Source organism: Ammospiza caudacuta, chromosome 3 (assembly GCF_027887145.1).
Source record: "Ammospiza caudacuta isolate bAmmCau1 chromosome 3, bAmmCau1.pri, whole genome shotgun sequence".
NCBI classification, from domain to species: domain Eukaryota; kingdom Metazoa; phylum Chordata; class Aves; order Passeriformes; family Passerellidae; genus Ammospiza; species Ammospiza caudacuta.
The window spans coordinates 35,869,568-35,889,685 of NC_080595.1; the positions used below are offsets into that span (position 1 = coordinate 35,869,568).

Genomic DNA, 20,118 nt, shown 5'->3' on the forward strand with positions numbered 1-20,118 from the left:
GAGCAATGTTACTATTTAAATTGAATAACTGTTTTGTAATATCATCCATCATGATCCTGATTAACATCAGGATTATGGAGGGAGGTGGGGGAAAGACTTGTACCACACAGTTTCTCTACACAAAACCCACATCTGTTCATCTGGCCCGAAATGTTGTAAAGTAGCATAACCTACTGCCCTCTCTTTTTCTCTCTCAGCCAGCCCTCCCATTGTGGATGTAGCTGTGCTGAAATAACAGTGCATTACTTAATACTTTTACTGCTTAGGAACAAGCTTTATAGATTATATGAATATAATGCCTTCATGGCAGTAAACTGTGTCCACACTAGGGGTTGTACTAGCACAGCTATATCAGAGAAGAGTCACGCCCTAACCTAAATTGCTGTTATTAGAACAAAAATTGTGTGGCATATTTGACACAGCAGGGCTCCACTTTTATACTACTTTTTTGTTAATTTGTAAGCACTGCATGGCATAATTTATGCATTTCTAACAGAAATCATACTTCTGACACACTATGAAATTGTTCCTCAGATTAACATCACTTGCTCTTTTCTGCTCTGCCTTATGAAAATAAAAATGAAGTTCATTTTTAATAATTTGCTTTCTGTTTGTCTCAAACAATTTATATTTGGCTTAAAATCTTGCAAGCTTCAGCATGTAGAAGTGAAAACAGTTTTTAATATTGGATTTTGCAGTCCAAGCCAATTTGGGCATCCTCCTTATTAGATAGTTCCTACCATTAGCATGGCACCATTGGGAGTTGTGGTGTCCTTGCAGTAAAGTAATAGGACATATTAAATTCAACTCCAGAAAATAACTGCAGCTCTTCAATTTTGTTTTATCAAATTTTGTGAAATCAGATAAATACTTTGTGTAGAAACAAATCCAAGCTAGTAATCTAAGCCTGTAAATAGTCTTTATATTTGGGCAGATATGGTTTGAAGGAGGGTTACAGAATTCTGTTGTCTATCTTCTAGGCGACAAAATTAAAATCTCCAGAAACACAGTACTAAAGCCCACAGATTTTTAAGAGTTGCCTGCATTGCAGTTCATAAGTCCAGATAAAAAGAAGTCAAGATTCACTGACATGCATAACCTATACAAATAGGAAGAGCTACACACCAAAGTATTTTTGTGCAGTATGACAGAACCTAAATGATGTCTCTGTACATTATAGACTGACAATTTTGCAGACAAATAAAAATCTGGCAAAATTGCAGTCCAAAAGCACTTTGCCAAAGGGTATTTTGGGAATGTTTATCTCATTTGTCATAAATCCGTGATTTATAGTAACCTAATTTAGATGCTATAAGAGGAGAGATTACTGACTCTGTCTTCATCAAAAATAGTTCAGGCCAAGAATTTGGGTATATATCCTAGAAATGCTTCAGAGTATCCAAAGCAAGACCAGTAACACCTTCTAAAGACCCTGGTTCACTGAAATGTCTTTTTACAAACAGATATTAAGCTTTCATGACTCAGGATTTAAAATACTAGAGTTTTCAACAGCTGTGACATTCAGCATATCACCAGATGTTTGAAACTTGCAAGTTTTAATAACTGATGAAGATGGGTTAGGATTATGTGTTATGTGTATTCTTGTAACAGTCTGTATCTATATCTGATATTCTGTTTTTGTATTAGTTATAAAGGTGCTCTGGAAATTCTGTTTTGAAAAGAAATTCTATTAAATCATCTTTGTATACTTGAGTAATATTTGGCAGGGGAGAAAACCCTCAAAATTCAGAAGATGGCTTGAAACTCTTAGCATGAAATTTTCTCACCTGGTCTGACCTTGAGTATAATGGTCTTAAAAGTAGCAAACCCAAATTGCTTTTGGAAAAGAAAGCATTAAGGAAATTTGATAACCTTTACTGTGACTGAGCTCTTCCTAATTAATCATTTTGTGTTTTGGGCATTGAATGAAATAATTTGAAAATTAGTAAATAAGGAGTAAAATGGCAGTACTTTAAGCCTTGCAAATTTTCTGGCCTGCTCAGGAGGAACTTAATTCTTTTCTTTATAGCTGAACTTACTAGCTCATTTCAAGATTTCTGAGGAAGACATTGACCTACAATCTTGCAATATATATAAAATTATTATATAGCTGCTGCTGCTCTGCTATGGCATAACTTTCCTCTGTCAGCCATCCATTACTCAAGAATCAGTGGTATGAGCAGCCTTCATTGAATCCTACCTATTTCCTTAAGAAAAATGTTTGGGACTAGGATTCCCAGTGGTAGACTTTTCTTTACTCACTTGTCCTCATTTTCTGTATAGGTCTACTTCCCCTAAGCATCTAGCCTGCTAAGAGGAATAACACAGGATCAGGATTTTATTGTACATAACACAGGGTCAGGATTTTATTGTTCATAGTTGTAGTTTGGCCCATGTAATCTTGATCTGTGTTCTGTCATCCATGGTGATGTCACTCCACCGTATATGGAAAGAGAAAATTGTTTATGCACATTAAAAATTATTCAAAGTAGGAAAAGAATTGCACATCTCTTGATATATTTGGTTTATATACTTAAATAAATACTTGGTTTCTTTTGTTTTTTTTTCTTCTTCTCTGACAAGAAAATATGGTTGCTTTATCATTAGTCATTGTGTCAACAATCAGAAGGAAAAAGTCCCTATCACTTGTCAGTTGTTATTGCATAGGTTTTCTTTTCAGCTATTCCTTTAATGCTGTCCAGGAAAGAAGAACCAATCTCATATCAGTAGTCTTAAATAGTGTCTGAAAGGATAAAAGGAACAGGTTTTGTCCTTTCCTGTTTTTCAATAATGAAGCAGGTGTAATCTTCCCCTTCCTTCTTTCTACACGCATCCTTCCTTTTCTGAATTTTTTATCAGCAAGTGAACCATATATTTTGCACTACCTCATTGTCCCCCATCTCCCACCTGTGCAATCCATTAACAAAAAAATCATCCACTGCGAACAAAAACACTTTCTTATCTCTGCTGGTGCCTGCTGAGCTAATCTGTAGTACAGCAATGTTCTCTGTTAAAATGTGACTGTAGTAATCTCTATGGGATTGGAAGTTTTGTTCCTGAAATAGTATTGCAGGTCAGATATTTTGGGAAATTAAAAGCAAATATTTTCATGGAAATGATGTGGTAAAATCCTTGTATAATATGTTTCAGCCGTTCACTCTTGTCATTTCCCAGGGTATTTATCCACAGGGACCATGTTCCTCTTCAAGAGTTTGCACAAGAACAGACCTCAAAGATTATTTCTTAATTTAAAAATTGTGTGTGTGTACTCATTAATCTATACTTTGCAACACATTTTTCTTCTTTCCCCAGCTAACAACGACAGGTAACAAGTTTGCTTCAGTGAGATTTAAAGTGTGTTCCTCTAAACACATCCACCCTCCATGCTATTCCCATAAAGTTCCTCCAGCACCCCTACTCTTCCTAGGAAACTGCAGGCTCATTCTCTGGTAATTCTCCTTTAGTTTGGAAGCAGAGAGTTTGTGGCTGATGGCCTTTGCTTAGGTGATGGCTCTTGTCCTGAGGCTCTGCCGTTTGGTGGAGCACACAAGGTGTGTGGTACTGCCAGGTGCCATCACACTTTGCAGTACAAGGGGCAAAGGGGTCACAGAACTACTTGTCTTTGAGGAATACAACAGTCCTTGATCAGGTCAGGATAATAGCCATCTAAGAAATCACAGCCTGCTTTGCTTATCTAGGTAGGCTATATATTTCTTATCCCTCTGGTCTTTACAGATCAATTGATGTGAGCCAGCCATACAGAAAAAAACTTTCCATGTGTGTTTCTTGGGGCTACTTCTCATGTTTCTGCTGAGGTTTCTTGCCCTTCCTGTCAGGAAAGTTTTTCAGATTCCTATTTTAGGCTAAATGATTTGTAGAATTTGCAGTAGTTCTGTGTGTTTTTGTAAATTAGCCTCTTAGAAAGAGGTGGTCTTTGTGAACTCCTTTAAGCCCTGTGTACCTATTTGTATATCCTCACAGTTTATAATAAATCTATTTCCAGAATGGGGGTTTCCCCTTTGAAACCATATGTATCTTTCACGAGTGCTTTGTATCCTCATTCAGATTTGAATGGGAAGCAGCAGTAATTCAAACAGAGTGCAAAAGGGAGAAAGCCATTGCTGGGATGTGGAGGGGGTTAACCTTGTGGTGGCCCTAACTCTCTTTCCAAAGTTGGATACTTCTTCAGGTGCAATATGCTATGTCAGATGGCCATGCCTGGGAGGTCTGAGGTTTAGAGACCACTCTGAACCTGGAGTTGCTTGATTGATATAAGGATTAGGATAGAAATGACTGCAAATGACCCCTGCTGCATATGGCCTGATAGTAATCCAAGTAAAACACTTGAAATCTTTCTACAAAACCAGTCTTTTCTGTTGAGCTTTTTTAAATTAAAAAAAAAAATCCAGTTAGGTCTGTCCCTGATTAATTAGTATATTATTAGGTATGGAAGGCAATATGGATGGAGATCAGTGTGAAAATGTGCAAAAATTTCCTGTCAATGGTGCAGATAGTACTTAAATGTACATGCAAGGCCATACTGGAGGCACTTCTTTCAAAGACTTGGTCTTGAGTACTGTCACTGGTATCTCTGCTTTTGAAGGCCACTTTAGTAAATGAGGCTAAGCTCATGAGCATCATGGCCTGTTAAAGTGTATTAATTTCAAGTGTGCATATTTTTATAGATTGCCTTTTATATTTTTATTTTATATTTTTATTGATTGCCTTTTGAGGATGTACATTCAAATACCAGCCACCACCATTATTATATTTTTATTATTCTATATTTTTTCTTCTGTTTTTGGTTCTATTTTATGGCCCTTCAATCTTTTAGTACTTGTGGCAAATGAAGTATGAAACAAAAAAATTGTAGTGTAAATTCACAATAATACTTTACTCGCCAGAATTATTTTACTGCAGAATTTGGGCAATAATATAGTCAGTGCAGAATTTCCTTTTCAGGTTATACTGTGTATTTTTTGACCTGATAAATGAACATACTGGGACAACAGTGAATGTCATAAATCACTTAATTCATTTGGTTTTCGTTAATTTTTCATTTTGTTAAAAGTCCTAAGTTGTTTTTTGCATTTTCTTTAGAGCACAAGTTTTTTATCACCACTTAATCATTCTTATTTGTTAAAAAAAAGTATGTCTTTTCTGTCAGTTTGCTGTTATGTAAAATTCTGTGAAAAACATCTGCCAGTTTGAAGCTTAAAGTTGCATTTTTGCATACAATGGAATCAGCATTTGTATGAAAAGAAATAATTATTTCAATCTTTAATTTGACTTGTTTTGAATGAAATAATTTCATTTACTCAGATTTTAGAGAGATAGAGATGTCTAGTTTATTAAAAAGTGCATTTTTGCAACATGACTAAGTATTGTTAGTTGAAGATAATGTCAGATAGGTTATGAAAAGGATATTTGAGGATTAATTCAGTGTTTGAGAAATCATCGTTTATGTCTTCCTGAAAGTTGCACTTATGTCACTGAATGAGCATCTCTAGTGTGGTCTCCTAAAAATGCATTTTAAAAATCTGAAGATAATTTTTAAATGCATCACAAATTAATGAATGAAACTGGAACACTTAAATACTTCAAGAAAAGATGCAAAAGGGTCCTATGTGATCCAAAGTAGAAAATTAAAAATATAGATGGTGGTTGGTGGCAATACTGAAAAAAGAATAATTGATTTAGAATAAAATTTTACTGCAGTGGTACTTCACTAATGCTTCATTTTTGTTTAAGTAAAACTTATTTTGTGTAACTGAGCTGAATATGGCTGCAGGATGGTGTTAGTGTGTTTCAGCTTATGGTGAGTATTGGTGTTTATCTTACTGAGGTTTAGCCTGCCATCTTTCCATGGCAAAGTGCCTGTTGATATTCCTGGGAGTTTGGGCAACTGCAGAACAAGACATTAAATAGTACTTTTGAAATTATGTGCAGAAGTAATAAGAACATTAAAGTTGCAGAGTTAAGCACCAGAAGTTGCCTGTTCTAACCTTAATGTAGTCTTGTTGTACATATACATTATGATAATTCTGTTCCTTGTTATACTGAAAATCTGTTTCAGATTTTCTTAAATGCAAGATTGTCATCTGTCTTTTTGCAGTTCTGTGCTCCATCTCTTGTCTCTCACATACATTGAAAAGTTAAGTACCTTGAAGAAAAACTTTCTGATCATGTGGTAAAAAGCTGTATCACAGGTGATAGGCACTGAGGGATAAAATTAACACTGCATGAGAAACAGAGCTGTCAGCAAAATGCTTTAGTTGGTGGCTTCTGTTTCTGTCCCCACAATTTCACTGTGGCCTGGATAGCAGCTACAGAACTACTTACAGCTTTCTGATAGAAGAAATGGTAACTGAAGTAACACAAAAATTACTTTGAGTAAAAATTGGGGGAAAAAAGCTGCTGATAAGGTTCCCTGCAAAAAAAAGTGAAGAAGATTCATTGATGCTGTAATTTCTCTGTAGATTAAATCCCAGTTACATTTTTGATGACCTAATGATGGACTAGACTTGACATGTTTCAGAATTCAGGACAAAGTGTATTTGTGAGACAATTATTGTTAACAGGAGAGAGAAGAGGGTTGTTTTCTGTTATATTAACATGTCTCAGATTCTGAGGGTTCATGTTTCAAACAATTACCTGAGTTTTTAAACAGAATTATCCCATAGAGTTGAGAGTATGGTCTGCTTCCAGCCTTATGTATTTTCACCACATAAATGTGGTGTGATGTGGTGTGTGACTCCCACCGAAAGATTTTGAATGAACAGTTTTTGGTGTTTCAAAAAGAATAATTTAGTTGATAAGCCTAAAATATACCTGGATTGGCTGTTTCTGAGTTGCTATTAACATGCTTTATCGGTTAGCATTTTTCTGCCATCCCTTTCTCATGAGATTGCTGTTTCTGCCACAGTCATTACCAGAATTCTAGAATATAGGTCATGCTGCAAGCACCTCCAAACATTGGTATTTTAAGATGTTTATGTATGTCCGTATATACCTAAACACATACACAAACACATGTGTGCAAGAGTGTAAAGGAGCTGATACTGAATTTTAGAATTACTGATTAAAGTAGCACAAGTAAAATTGTTCTTCAAGCCACATTTTTATTTTCTTGATACTTCTAATAGAAAGTATAAGACACCTGTGAATATTTAAAGATCCTGTCATGAAGTGACACTTCCCTATCTGAGAATTTCCCCCTGCACTTTCATGACAACTAAAATCTATAGATGTGTTCTTGAGTTCAGCCCTGAAGGTTCAACATCTGGCTGATGGAAATGAAACATTTTCACCAGAGGTTCTTGCACTTGGAATTTGCTTCCTTCTGTGGGTCTGTGTCAAAACCTGACTGAGCCTGTTTAACTCGAGGCAATGGTGTAAAGCCCATCTGTTCCTTGAAACTTTTCCCTGAAGGAGTGATCTAGAGTGTATTTATATTCCCAGCTGTGGTTGTGCTTTTTTTAAGTACTTAGCTGATGCTTTTGGACTAATTTGTAGTTTGGGTTTGTTTAAAGGTGTGCTGAATGGATGCACTTTTAAAGCAGATTTTAGGAACGTTGCAGAATTTCCCTATCTTTAACTTGTGAAGACAGTGAAGAGTTCGTCCCTGTTTACTATGAATGGAGAAATAACACCTATGAACTGCTACTGTTAAGAGGAATAGAGAATCCACTGAGACTTCTATTTAAAGTACACAAAAGTCTGAAAAGTGGAAATGCAAAGCATTTGTAACTGAATATCTTAGAGTACCTGATTTTAAAATATTCTGTCAGTGTAACAGGTTGTTATATTTTTTAGAAGGGAAGAGTATTAACAATTTTGTAGATAGTTTTGCTATCTTTACATTTGGACTTGGAATTGCCAACATAATTTGGTAGGAGGTACATGTAATACAGTAAGGTGACATTTAAATTCTAATCAAAATTTCCTTCATGAACCTTTGTTGAGTCTTCTTCAGGGGAAAAAAGTGTACAGTTAAGTAAATGGCAAAATTTTAAAAACCCCAACACTATTGAAATGGTGTTGTTTTTCTGGATGAAGAGATTGATTGCATTTGTTTGATATCACAACTGTAAGTAGTTTAGATTAACACTTTTATGGGAGGAGAAGAGACAACGTTCTTATGAAGGTGCTTCAAATGTTTGTATTGGGGTGCGGTTATGTTCATTTGTTCTTTTAGGATGTTTGAATTAATAATTTCAATAATTAAAAAGGATATTGCATCTTTTCCACATGAGGAAGCTATCACAAATAAGCTATGGTATGAGTTTAAAGCATAATAGCTATTCAGCATGAACTTCTTATGTGAACAATTTTATCTTGTACTACAAATGACCTTTCACAGTTTAGTTGACTGAAAAACATACAAGTTCCCTCCAACCCCAATGACAAATAAATATTTATGTAGGGAATTAGTGCAGAACAGTTACTACATGATAAAGCTACACTGTCAGCTTATTCTGTACTCTGCTGGCCTTCTTAAAAGCATCCTTAGAACAAAGTATAGTATTGTGTTACAGATATATTCCTACAGGTACTTGTATGTTGTATATGGACTTGAAGGAAATTATTTTTCTCAGAATTTCTATGAAAAATGTTTAAACTGCTGGCAATATGATTGGAATAACGTAAATCTAGTACGTATCACTGGACTTGAAGATGCTGGTCATGCAAACTCAACTATGGTTATTTGTAAATAAGTTAATGGACTCATCAACTTTAGTTACTATGTTGATTTATAAGGACTAATGATATTAATAAAATAATAGGATTAACAGCAGCTGGTATGTTGAGGGTTCAGATAGAACTTCTTTTCAATAATGGTAAAATCACAAAATTGCCTTTATTCTCTTGTGTAATATTAGGTGACAAAGCTAAATGCCCCCTTTTCACTGGTTATGTAATAGGCATTAAAAAAATAAAAATAAATTAACTATCAAAGAGCTATCCTATGTCAAGCAGCTTCTGAAGATGGCCACTGTTCTGCTGCCTTTCTAGATCTCTAGCACAGGGAATTCAAACTACAAATATGGAGCCTGCTCATTTTCCACAGAAAAATGGAAAATATTTGAATGCCTGTAACTCTTAAGCTGCATGAACACAATAACATTGATTTTATATTAGAGAATTTAAATATGAAACACATTTTGACTTTTCATAAGAATGTAATTTCAAATACTTTATTTGCTTGTTTTGCAGTTTTTTTTCAAGTTACTACTTTTGTTCAAAAACAGAAGTGTGCATTATTTTCAGGTGCTTTGATAACTTTTTTTTTGTCTTAAAATGTATCTCTATGCATTTCTTAAATACACTTTCTTTGGTTCTATAATTTTCTAAGAAAATAGAAAAACTGGGATTAGAGCTCAATGGGAACAAACAGCATTTGGAACAAGCCCAGCAGGATGTGACAGAAGCCAGAGAGGAGTGCCTAAAACTGACAGAACTGCTGAGTAAATCTGAGCACCAACTGCACCTCACCAGGTACCCCTTATCCTATTACATGCTGTAGTACCAATTTCATTCTGCTAATTTTTTGCCACAGGCTTCCCCACAGTTGTTGTAGATACTTGCAGTCATTGCCTACACGGGCAGCCCTCAGTTGTGTTAGAAGTGGAGATTTAAATTAGTGACTTATTAACTACAAAGTGAGTTATGAACTAGAATTTATAAAAGTGAATTAGTAGTGTGTATAAGAGGCAATGTTCAGCTCTGGTGGTGAGGTGGCATGGTTTTAGACAGGAAGAAGAGCAAGGGAGGCTCATCCACTCTTGTTTTCTGCTATGTTTAGCAGGACAAATATATTTGAAATGTTGTTTAAGACTGTAGTGTAGAGCAGCACCTTTAAGCATAGGAGTTCTCAGATGAATAACCTGAAATTTCTTCAGCAGAATGACCAGGAATATATATATAAATATATAAATGCACATAATTTTTCTGTATGAGGTAAGCTCAAGTACGTGAGGAGGGTGTTTCAGTCTCATGCTCAGTGAAGATACAGTACAATGCATTGTGTAATGAAAGACTTCCCCTGAACCTATTCTATCCTTGAGTATAGTTCCCAATGTCTTTTGCTGCACTATTCATTACATCTTTCTAGAAAACTCCAGAAGGCTGACATGCCAATTATTCATTGCAACTTGAGTTTGGGTAACTGCAGAACTTTTTTCCTTTTGCCTTGGAAAATGCTATTGTCCAACTGTTTGCAGGCTTTTTGTTGTGTGTGTGAGTTTTTTGTTCCCTTGCCCTGCTCCCCCCAGGAATGAACATCCATAAACAAATCTGACAGCTTTCACTCAGTACTTAGGGGAAAAAGTTAAGTTAGTTTAAATTTTTCATAGGGGGGAAAAAAAGCTTAGATTTTTATCACTTAACAGAAGTCTGTGTGTTTATCCAAGTCTTGTACTTTTTGGGCTTTGTGAGAATTCTGCCATTGAGTAAATGGAAATAAAATAGAGCCTTGTCTAAACTATTAAATTCAATGAATCATTTTTTTATTCAGCTAAATTTCTGTGTAATTCAGAGCACGGTGGTTTAACAGATGGAAGAAAGTACCACTCTAACAGCCTGTATTTAGAGAAAAAAATATGCTAGAGGTTAATGAACTTGAAAAAAGTTTTGGGTGAGTTGTTAAGATATCTAAAGTTTGGATTTAGCAGAACTTTATTAATAATGATTTGTTGTGATAGCTAACCAAATGGCTTTACCACGCTCCTTTTAGCAAAGGCTGATTATATGCAATAAAGCTCTGGATATCTTGGAGGAAATCTGACTAGCGAATCTATAATTTTAATTTTTTTTTTTGTGAAAATACTCAAAATGTAAAAATGAGCACTATTGCCTGCTTTTACATAGCAAAGTAATTAAAGCTGGATACCTAACATAGAGATGATTTAGGTAGCTTTTTGATGTACAGTCTCTGACTCGGAAAGTTTCTGGGATGCAAATCATTAGAGGCTGGGAACAGTGTTTTGGGCAAGTAATGCTCTGTGCTAGCCCTGTTCTCTTACAATTCCACAGATGCACGCTTTTTGAGACAGATGCTGAACTGCCATGGCTCCTCTGACCTAGTGCAGACACTCTTCTGCAAGGTCCTGATCTCCTTGGAGTTTTATTGGTTGTTTGGGGGTTTTTTTGTGGTTTTGGGAGATTTGGTTGGTTGGTTGGATTTTATTTTTTTGGGGTTGAGTTGGGTTTTTTTTTTTGTATTACTGTGTGTTTGTGTTTGGCATCTCCTTACAAGAATTGAAATGTTTTCTATGCTGATGTGTATTTATTGGAAAAATTAAAATGATGAGGCATGGAAAATAGGTTCAGGTTTTTTTTCTTGACATTCCCCAAATTCTACAACACTGTGCACATTTTTTTTTTCTCTGTACACTTGGAGCGTCTGTCTGCTTTCAAAAAATGCATTAGGTGATGCTGCTTGAAGAACGGGGAAAAAGAGATGAGCAATTAGTTGCTCCTGATCTGTTACCTGTTTACCCCTTGAACTTAAATCCATAGGGCAGGGTTTGAAGTGTTCTCATAGTGTCACCTGTTTTCCCTGCCTTGCAGAGGGAAACATCCCCTACTGAAATGACACTTGTCCTTAGCCTGTACTTCCTCTCAGCTCACCTCCTGGCAGAACAGGTTTTCCGTGCTAGTGAAGGTATAAAAGTTACATGTCTCTAGGGGCATTAGTTTTGCATTTTGAACTCAGTATGTTTTTCATGGATTGGTACATCCATAATTGTTGCATGTAGATTATATTCACTTACTGTTTGCCTTCTTTCATTTATTCCCTTCACCTCAAATGGCAACTGTGTCAGTGAAAATACTTGAAGGGTAGGGGTAATAGCAATCCTATGGGGGTTGGAGACTCATTTACTGTGGCACTTGCCAAGGAAAACAGATTTTAAGCTCTAGAGTCCTGCCTGTGGGAGGTTGCTGCAGAAATTGCACTGATTTAGTGCATCTCTAGGGTATTCTGGCCTTGGCCTCGTCTTGCTGATTCTCTTCTTTTCAGGAGAGGACCAGCTGGTTCACTCCAAGTCTTCTCACAACGCTGGAGTTGAGGGAGGCCTGCACTGCTGTTACACCATTGTGGATAGTCTTTCTGTTGCCTTGCATGACCTGTCTGTGCTGTTCTGGCAGAAATAAGAGGTAGCTGAGAAGATACAGAAAGAATTCTTTGTTTTGTATGAATTATTGCATTACTAAGGAGAAAAGTGGATCACTAATCCACTGATTCTAAGTTTCGATATTGTAAATAAATATGATTATAAATTAATACAGAAACTTTGGATTTTAATGTATAAAAATGAGATAAATGTATATGAAAGGAATTAATGAGAAAAAAAAAACATGCAGTCTGTGTCATAATGAGAAAAGAAAGTACTCTGCAGAACAGCACTCTTCTCCAGGAGTCCTACTTCTTTGCTGTATCCTAGTTTTCAGACACTGTTGATTGATTACCAACTAAACAGCTTCTAAGTTAACAAAATGTACTTGTTAAAAAGGAAGAAAAAAAGGTTACAATTAGCTATTCTAAACCATTGCCACGGAGTTTAAAATTGCCTTTTCCTGTCACCTTTCTTCCTGGAGCAATATGTTGCTTAGAAATACTTGCTATTAACATGCACTTTCTGCTATTGAATCTAGTTAGTAATTCTAATTTGTATGTCTTCAAAAGACAGGGGAAATGCAGAACTTCTACTGTGTAGTTTTGCTTGTCAGTCATGTAACTTTGCAGATGTCACCATGCTATGAGACTGACCATGATTGTTTAAAGTTTTCTTGAGGGTTTCTTTTGCCCTAGTTTCAGCCTTGAGGTTACTGTAGTAGGAGATTCTCACAAAATTAGTTCTTAAGTCAAATTGCTCTTACTTTGGCAAGGTTAGGTCTTGCTAATTAAACTTACCTGAAGCCCTTCTTCAAAGGGTAGAAAACATAAAGATCTATTGTTCTTAGTTAATGAGAAAATAGTAATGAAAAATCATGTCAATATGCTCATTGAAAAGATCATATAAAAGATGCAACATGTTAACAATTTGTCCAGATCTTGGTGTGCCATCTAATGAAAAAAGTATTTTTCACTATTCTTGTGTAACAGAATCATCATTAAAAAACATTCCTCTTTTTCATTCAAACCAGATCTGGAGGTATTATTTGTTTCAGTTGCAGTCAGTAGTAGTTCCTGTTCACATACACCAAACAAGTTAAAGAAATTCTAAGAAGTGAGGGAATCACCAAATTTCAAAATTGCAATTTTATTATGTCATCATGCATCTTCTCAGGGATGAAGAGATATACATGTAGATAGATAGATAGATAGATAGATAGATAGATAGATAGATAGATAGATAGATGGCTCAAGATATTTTTGACTGAAATGTCATTTGAAATTTGATAGGAAATAGAATTGACTAGAATAGAAGCAGATTTAATTTAGTTTAAAATGTATTATTCTTGTTTGCTTATAGGAAACACTAAGAACTTCTTAAGGTCAGCTTGTTGGTAGGGCAAAATTACTAAATGAACATGTGCTTTCACGTTCAGGTGAGCCACCAAGCTGCCCTAAATCCCCTCTTGAGAGACTGAAGTTTATATTACAGTGAGACAGTGGGTATTGTTTTGCTTGATTATTGTTTTTCACCCATTATGTGATATTTCTTCCCTGTTTATGACAGTGATATGATTTCCAGAAAGCAGCATACCTAATATCAACTGGGTTTTAGCCGTGCTATAGTCATCCTACTGTGCATGGGTGATTCTTGCTAGTTTCAGTGATTCCATTAAGACTAATTTCTATTACATGTACAATAAGTAAAGCATATACTCTCCCAGATTAATGTGGCATTATTTAATCTCTGAAGCTCTGGTGTTGAGCTGTATGTCATCACCAGTTTTTCTTGTTAGAATTTGCAGCCTGCCCTCATTCATTGTTCTCCCTATTTAAGCTAACTATTAACTGATAAAACATAAACTTCCTGGTGGTTATACACAGCCTTCTAGGGAGTTGCACAATACTTAGTATTTATTGTGGGGTTTTTTTTCTAGTAGTATCTATTAGTTAGCAACATGCTTAATACCATGCCTTTTCCAACAATTCTAGCACCTCAGAGTCCATCATTTATGCTGGGAAGTTTTGGAGAAACGCTGTTACTAATATTAAATGACTGAGATATGCTCAATCTACTCAGACTGACTAACTGATGAAAGTAGCAACAGCACTAGAATTGCAGGTGTGGGGGGAGGAAGCAGAAATAAGGTGTAACCAGTGATTGATTTCTAATTTAAAAAAAAAAAAATATGCAAAAGCATTATTTTAAAATGCAGGGATGAGTGATAACATGAAACAACTCTAACTAATAAACTTTTTAGATTCTGCTTTGTATGTTTATTTTTCATTAAATGTAGGGATGGTTGCGACTATGTTGTTGTGATTCAGTCAACATTTATTTCTATCTGGTTTTCATATACAAAGGCATCAGGATGCCAGAAAATAAACTGTTAACGGAGAATTAACTTCTTTGGCACGCTTTCATACTTATCTTCCAAATTAAAGAAAATGAAATAGGCAGAAGCAGAGTGTAGATTACCTCCTTTTTGTCAAAAATGGTGGGAATTTGAAAATTAATAATAAAAAAGGGAACAGATGCAGTAACATGCCAGAGGGAGATTAATGTGGAGAGTAAAATCTGTGAGCAACAAAACTGAAGCAAACTGAATCAGTGGGAGGTGGTTGTACAATCAAAATCAGGATAAAAGAGAAATTACAAACAACCCTGCACTTGTCAAAGTAGTAGTAATGAAATCCTGACTCTGCCAGCAGCGAGAACCTGTGTTAGCACTTTGGGGTAAGGCCGGGAGCCGGGTGCCAGGTAGGAGGGCAGCGCGAGGCTGCTGGGCGGCAGCCATCGCGTGTGGAACAGATGGCGGGGAAAGCTGGCCGGGGAGGGGCTCCTTCGCACAGCTAATCAGACAGTAACGGATAGGGCAGCTGGGAGGACTGACCACCGCCAGGCGAGCGGCGGGGTAGCCGCAGCCGTGCGCGATGTGTGCAGTGGTGTGCCCGCCGGCCGCACGCCAGACCTTCCAAGGTCTTTTCGGTGCCCAAGTTGGGAGGCGGGCGGGGACGGGCCCTCGGCGACCTCCGCGGCGTCGAGCGCGTCCCGCCGGCGGCATCGCGCCCCCTCCTTGCTCAGAAACGCGGGCCTTTGCTCTCGGCCCTGCCCTGTGCCGAGGTTGCGTGGTTTCGTGCCTTGCCGTACCGGTACGGCGAACGGGAATGTGGCGAGGGACAGAACTGCGAAAGCACGTGGGTCCGGGGCCTGATCCGGGAAAGCGATAACGAAACTTTGCTCCCGTGGAAAGGCGGGAGAGCCGTAGGTCGGCACCTTCCCACAGGGCTGGGCCCCTCCAATGAATGGAACGCGTTTTCTGATGTTTTATTTTCGCTCGGAGGAGGCACTTCCCTGCTCCCAAGTGAGAGCTTGAGAGGAATGAATGGAGGTCCGAGCCTTCTGATCCTGAGACATGAATAATTTGACTCACGTAAAAAGTAAAGATCAATAGGATTTCTTGTGCAAGTAAGAGGTAGTCATGTGTGAGAGGATTGCGAGGTCATGCCCGGTGTTGATGACTGTCAGCTTGAAAGAGAAATGAACAAAATTTTATCGAGGAAAAGAGGGAAATAAAATCATTACCTATTACTACCTGTGTTTGTTTGATCGGGATATGTGATACTCTTTTAGACAATTTGAACCAAAAAAACCAAAGTGTCCTGCACCTGCTTTTTGAACTTATGTGTATCCTGTCTGCAGAAGGTTTATAGTTTGGCTCAATTATCCATTTTGAGCAGGGAGGGGAGGAAACATTACAGGGATTTGAAATAGGTAGTATAACATAGCCATATGCTATTTATGCAGCAGTTTCTGAAATAAATCTAATTTGGTGCTGTCAAAAAAAATTAGACTTATTTGCTATAGCAGCAGATTAGTAAATGATTGTGGTAGCTTTGAAAGTTGTCATTCACTCTGCTTTACTTGCAACTGAATCTTGTAGAGCCTTTTTTTTGTTCCCCCTTCCTTTTCCCCTGAGCAATTCCGTAAAATCTGAGTTCTTTGTCCAGCAGCTGTAGAAACTGCAAATATTTTCACTACTGAAAAGAAGGGCTTGCTTTAAGGGAATTGAAGAAGGAGGTGGAAGAAAGAATAGCCTCTATTGTTAACAATCATATGAATGCATATGTGGAAAAATCAATAAAGTGGTGGGGGATAAATTTTTCCCTTGCCTACAGGTTTTCATAGTGCAGCTGAAATTGTTTATCTGATTATACAGCATGTAGATAAATTAGCTGTTCTGCGTTATTATAGAAGGTAAAATATTTTACCTGCCACGATAAGACCATATGCTGCTTTATGAAGACTGATACTGAGTGATTTGAAATAAATCGGTTCTGTCGTCTTCTGGCAGGGCGTTGTAAAATTTTCTAAGCTGATACACTTTGTGTCAAGATAACACACAATTATTTTAATATCATTTTATTTAATATTTAAACATATTTAAGTGATTGTACAAACATGTAAAGGCCATTGATAAATTTTATAAGGGAAGGGAAGGAAAGGAAATGTAAGTGAAGGAGTAAAGAACAAATACAAAATCGTGTTAATTTTGAACATTAAGTGTTTATAAATTACTATTAATTTTAAATTAGTTTTAACATGGTTTACAATTGTATTTATTGTCCTACAATAAATATTTCTTAAGCAAAAGACAATAATACATGTTCAGATTTTAGTATTAGATTCATCTAAATTTTTTTTCACGGCATTTAAACTGCAACTGGTCACATCAATGATCACATCAGGTTGTTGAGGCAGCTAAATTGCTACTGCATGTAGAGTATGGTTCAGGAGCAGTGACAATACTTAAAGTGCTTTGGAGCGAGCGTGAATTCAGATGAAACACTGAAGAGTCTAACTGCTGCAGAAAACAAACATCTTTATAAGGTCTTTGTTTTGAGCAGTTATTATTCAGCACTAACAGTAATAAGTTCATGAGTGTGTATCAAATATTTACTTTGGTCTCATTCAAATTAGGTATTTTATTTGTGTGACTAATGACAACAGGATAATGATTTATTTTTTTTGAACCAAAGAAGTCTTTCAGATACATGTATTCAAGGCTGCTGGATTTTTTGCTGAATTTGCTACTGGAAAAAATGGTTCTGATTTTTATAATTATTTCTGACTTGTTCTAAAGCTTTTCTCTCAAGTACATCGAAAGTCTGTTTTCACAATAAGCTAAAATGTACTTTTTCTGTCAGCATTTGGTATTTGTGAACTTCAACAATTTTAAAAGCTGTCTTGTGCTTTCAGAAGTATATTCAGAGTTGTTTATTTTGTTCAGTCACAGCAGTTGATTTGTGGGTATTTTTCCTTTACTGTGCAAAATTCTTCTCCTTAAGTTCTTGCCTAGAAAAAAAAATCAACAGAGAACCCAAAAGGTTGTCAGCTGGAGACTTGGACTTCGCATTGAAGAGCATCAGCCTGTAGGTTGTCATTGCTGGAGAAAGTAGCTGGTGGATGGAACGAGGAAGAAAAAGAAATGACCTGAGCACGGCAGCCTTGGCCGCCCGGCTGCTCTCCTTGCTGAGCCCTCGTGCAGCGCCCTTGTGCTGGGGCAGGAGAGCCTGAGCTGGACGTGCCCGTCCTGAGCGAGCGGATGAGCTGCTGCCGGCTGCCTGACAGGGCTCAACTCCTCGCCCTGGCTGAGCTGGCAGCATGGCAAGGTCAATAGTGTGCTGCTCTTGGTTGCCCCTGTGGATTTGGTGGTTTGCATGTCAAAGTATAGTTTTGTAGCAACAGGAGCAACTTTTCACGATTAGCTTCTCCCTGTTGGTCAGTTGGCTTCTACAGGACTTAAATCACTGTGGAGTTAAAGTGTCTCTGTAGTCAGGTGGGACACTGCTGCATCCTCTTTTTGTACCAGGGTTCCTCTTCTATTTCCAGTGCATCTGTTCACCTGTATCTGGTTTCCTATGGAAGAAGACCATGGCGTAAGAAATTACTTCCTTGCAAATGCAGGGACTAATCCCCATAGAAGTGATAGATCAGTATTAAGATTTTATTCAGCTAAACTTGGGCAGTATTTGTCAATGCAATTTTCATTGAAGTGAAATTCAGACCTAATGTAAGTACAAATGCAATTCTGCTAATGAGATTGGATTACCTCCTGGATTTGATCCAGAAAACTTCACTATAAATTAATTTTTGGTAAAGAGGTAGTAAAATGGGTGGTTTATTGTAATTGTGTACAAAACTTCAAATATTTATCTTTTAATATTGTATTTATCTTGTGAAGGGTTATCTTTTTTTTGAAGGATACCAAGGTGTGCTGTGAAATTGAAGTTATTTCTTGTTTTAGAAGAATGAGACTGTCAAGGAGGTTAGTTAATAATTCAGGAATTTTTGCTTATTAGATTCTATTCCTGAAAAGAAATATGGACACAGGAATTGCTAAAAATAATGTATCCTGTTAACAATAAGAATTTAATTTCAGCCTGTCTTTACAATTTACCTCAATGTGGAAGACAGTATTCTAACAAAGAGTTGCATATGTGTGTTCTACAAGGCTTGAAAACAAGAAAAGAATATTAAGGATTTTTTTTCTTTAAATAGTGTTGCATTTGAAACATCAGTAGGTAAAGAAAAAAAAAAGCTGCAGATTAAATAATTTTAAATGAGTGCTCTTGACCACTTTAAGATTTTACTGTAAACTTACTCATTCAACTGTTCCCATTTTCTCTTTGTATTTTTAGTCAATATCTCTGTTACATAGAGTTAGAGTCAAGCCTTCATTTATTATTTTATTTGTAATATTTTTATTAGCCTTTTCCACTTCTTCATATAGCTCTGCAAAATCTTTCTCAGATTGTGCTAGCCCTAGCAAGAAGGAGCAGATAAATGTATTTGAAGAAAAACACATTAGCTGTTGGAGTTAACAAATAATGATTAAAAGCTATTCTTTTGCTTCTTACTATTTCTCCTATACCCCAAACTGATCTTCACAAATACAGGACTGTAAAGAACTTCATCTGCTGCTGGTTAGCAGAAGTGGATTTAAATCTACACCGACAGTTCATTTGACAATGACCTTGAGGGGCTTTGCTTCTTGAAGAAGAAAGCAGAAGCTTGCGGTAAACAAAGTTCACTTCTGACAGATGGATTGAATGACAGAAAGGTTGCGAGTGCCAGAATAGCCCTGGCAGAGGAGGAAATGTTCAGTGGAATCCAACAGGAGAGGAGGTGTGAACAGGTGCAGGGTTGCTGACGGAAGGGGAACCAGATGGAAGGAGCCAGAGCCAGTTTATTTAAAGGAAAAGGCAGAAAACACTGAAAGGCTGTGCGATCAGTGGCTAAAAGTGTGCATGGAAGAAGGTAAAAATTCACAAAGCAAAACTGCACAGTGGGATATCTAGCACTTAGCATAATGGTAGTAATTTGTAAGTTTCGTTTTAAAGTTGCTATTGAAATATGTTTCTTCCTTACTCTTGACAGCATAAAGAAGAGATTTATAACCTGTCCAAAAGGGAAAAAAACCCCAAAAAACCTAACAAAACCACCACCAAAAACTTCAACTGTTATGCTCCCTGTCCATTATTTCTAATATTGCAGGCATCTAATAGTGCAGGCAGTTACAATCAAAATAATATTAAAATTATGCCACAGCTGAACAAATGAATAAAAAGCATATAAGGCTGGATTTTTTATTTTTTTAATTCACTTGTTTGTATCTAGCTCTTGTGACATGTGGGCAGATGAGCATGGTTTTCATTAGGATGTTTTTGTAAGATCTAGAGCAAATCAACAATAGTCAAGTACAGTGTAATGTTAGCACAGTATTTCTCATCTTTTTTGCTTTTGGTCATAAGTCTGTCAGTTTGCTGGAATGTGTGGTAGCTTGCTGTAGGATGGGGTAGAAATCTAGCTTACCCTAGATCAAATTCCCTGAAAATCAAATATTGTCTTTCAAATTGTCATCCTGAGGAAATGCTTTGTTCTGTCAAACGATTCTGCTTCTTCCCAAGCTGTTCTTGTGAGGTTTGGTCCTTTGGAG

At 36.7% G+C, this 20,118-nt stretch overlaps 1 protein-coding gene across 1 annotated transcript in view; it reads left to right on the forward strand.

Annotated features, from left to right (window-relative positions):
• Nucleotides 1-20,118, forward strand: part of SDCCAG8 (SHH signaling and ciliogenesis regulator SDCCAG8) — a 104,751-nt gene that overhangs the window by 28,315 nt on the left and 56,318 nt on the right. The window contains exon 13 of the mRNA XM_058800741.1: nt 9,356-9,498. Coding sequence (XP_058656724.1) covers nt 9,356-9,498 — 143 coding nt within the window. The remainder of the gene's footprint in view (nt 1-9,355; nt 9,499-20,118) is intronic.